The sequence below is a fragment of the Mandrillus leucophaeus genome, unplaced genomic scaffold (genome assembly GCF_000951045.1).
Source record: "Mandrillus leucophaeus isolate KB7577 unplaced genomic scaffold, Mleu.le_1.0 Scaffold8, whole genome shotgun sequence".
NCBI lineage: Eukaryota > Metazoa > Chordata > Mammalia > Primates > Cercopithecidae > Mandrillus > Mandrillus leucophaeus.
In genome coordinates, this window is record NW_012108696.1 from 3,714,931 (window position 1) to 3,716,775 (window position 1,845).

General features: G+C 58.5%; 1 protein-coding gene across 1 annotated transcript in view; it reads left to right on the plus strand.

Moving 5' to 3' along the window:
• Window positions 1-1,845, plus strand: part of NRTN (neurturin) — a 6,470-nt gene that overhangs the window by 2,331 nt on the left and 2,294 nt on the right. The window contains exon 2 of the mRNA XM_011967478.1: window positions 1,776-1,839. Within this exon, the coding sequence (XP_011822868.1) occupies window positions 1,776-1,839 (64 nt within the window). The remainder of the gene's footprint in view (window positions 1-1,775; window positions 1,840-1,845) is intronic.

Sequence of the window (1,845 nt, forward strand, 5' to 3'; positions counted from 1 at the left end):
TACAAAAAAATTAGCCGGGCGCGGTGGCGGGCGCCTGTAGTCCCAGCTATTCGGGAGGCTGAGGCAGGAGAATGGCATGAACCCGGGAGGCGGAGCTTGCAGTGAGCCGAGACTGCACTACTGCACTCCAGCCTGGGCGACAGAGCGAGATTCCGTGTCATTAAAAAAAAAAAAAATGATTATTCATTGTTGATATGGAATTCAGATTTAGCCGGGCATCTGTATTGTATCTGGCAAGCCCACAAATGTCTGTTTCCATGCACCCCTCTAGGGTTGGGCATGCCCCTAACTAACCCCCCAGCACAGTCCCGGCCACTCCAGTCCTGCTCCATGGCTTTAAGAACACGGACTAGGTTGCTCAGTCATCGGCCACCCCCCCGCACCGACTTCCCACCCTCTCAGCCCCAGGCAAGACAGAGATCATGCAAGCTTCATGGAACAGACAGGGCAACTGAGGCCTGAGGTTGCAAGTGGCGAAAGTGGCAGAGTCAGGCTCTGAGGCTGGGTTTGTCTTGTTTCTGAGACCCCCTGTGGGAACAGACATCTCCTCCCCTACCAAACCCCAGGAGACAGACAGCCCCTCCTTCCCCAGGGCCACCCAGAGGCTCATTCTTTTGACAGCCAGGTGCACCAGCCCTGGGGGCAGGTGGGGACTAAACTCAAGATTTCCTCTCCTAACCACAAGCGTGACTGCCACCTGCTCTGGGGCTGGGAGTCCCCTGCCTTCTGGTCCGCCAGTAGCGCTGCCTGTCATTCCAGCGTCTGCACTTCTCTCCTGGGGCTTCGGAGTTTGGGGGTGGAGCCAGCGCTTGGGTAATAAATTTAGGCTGCCAGGCCCTGGGAATCGGTGACTTGGGCACCTCCTGACGAGTGTGGGAGAAGGCGGCTGGACCTGGGCCAAACTTGGGTGAACGGTGAAGGCAGGAAGAATGTCCTTTAAGCCCATCTCTCTCGGCCACCTGGTAATGATGTGATCTTGGGATGGTCCGTTTTGTCACCTGTCACATGGGGGTGGCCCTGACAGTAGCTGCTGTCACTCCATGGAGTGGGGGCCCCACACAGGCCTCGAATGCAGTAGGCTGCAGTACCTGCTGCTCCTCTGCATTCTGAGAAACCCACCCCGATTTGTTTCTTGGATAGGGAAACTGAGGCTCCACTGCACAGTGGGGCAGCGGCGATGGAGGGAGTCTGAAAAACCCGGAAACTCAGAGCAAACGTCAGGGCCTGAAGAAGGGGCTCTAGAGATAGAGACCTATGACAGCCTCACTAAAGAGGGATGGGGCATGGGAAGCAGCACCCCCGTGCTGCCCAGAGAGGGTGCACCAGTGTCCTGGGGCAGCCCAGCATAAGGGCGGGGTCCATATAGATTTGCGATGGAGGATGAGGAGAGTGGAGCAACAATGGGGTGAGACAGGGGCCCAGAGGAGGTGAGTTAGAGACCGCGGTCAGCTTAGCTCAAGGTGAGACGGGCTGGAAAGGAGCCCAGAAAGGATGAACCAGGTTCTGGGCAGCCAATATAGGCTCAGGGTTCAGAAAGGGGTGCTGGACCAGCGTAGGGGTGTATGTACGTGCCCTCCAGTGCCGCCCAGAGAGGGTGCATGAGCAGTTCAGCAAGAGGGTGTGAAAATTTGGGATCTGGGAGTGAGACGAGAAGCCGTCCAGGTCTGGCGTCCCAGCAAGGGTCTTCGTTTGCAGGGGTACAGCGAGGGTAGGGGGCTCCCTCCCCCATCCCTTGCACCCACTGACCCGCCTCCTTTCTCTTCCTCCCCTCGCAGACCGTGCACTGCTGCAGGGCGCCCCGGATGCGGTGGAGCTGCGCGAGCTGACGCCCTGGGCTGGGCGACC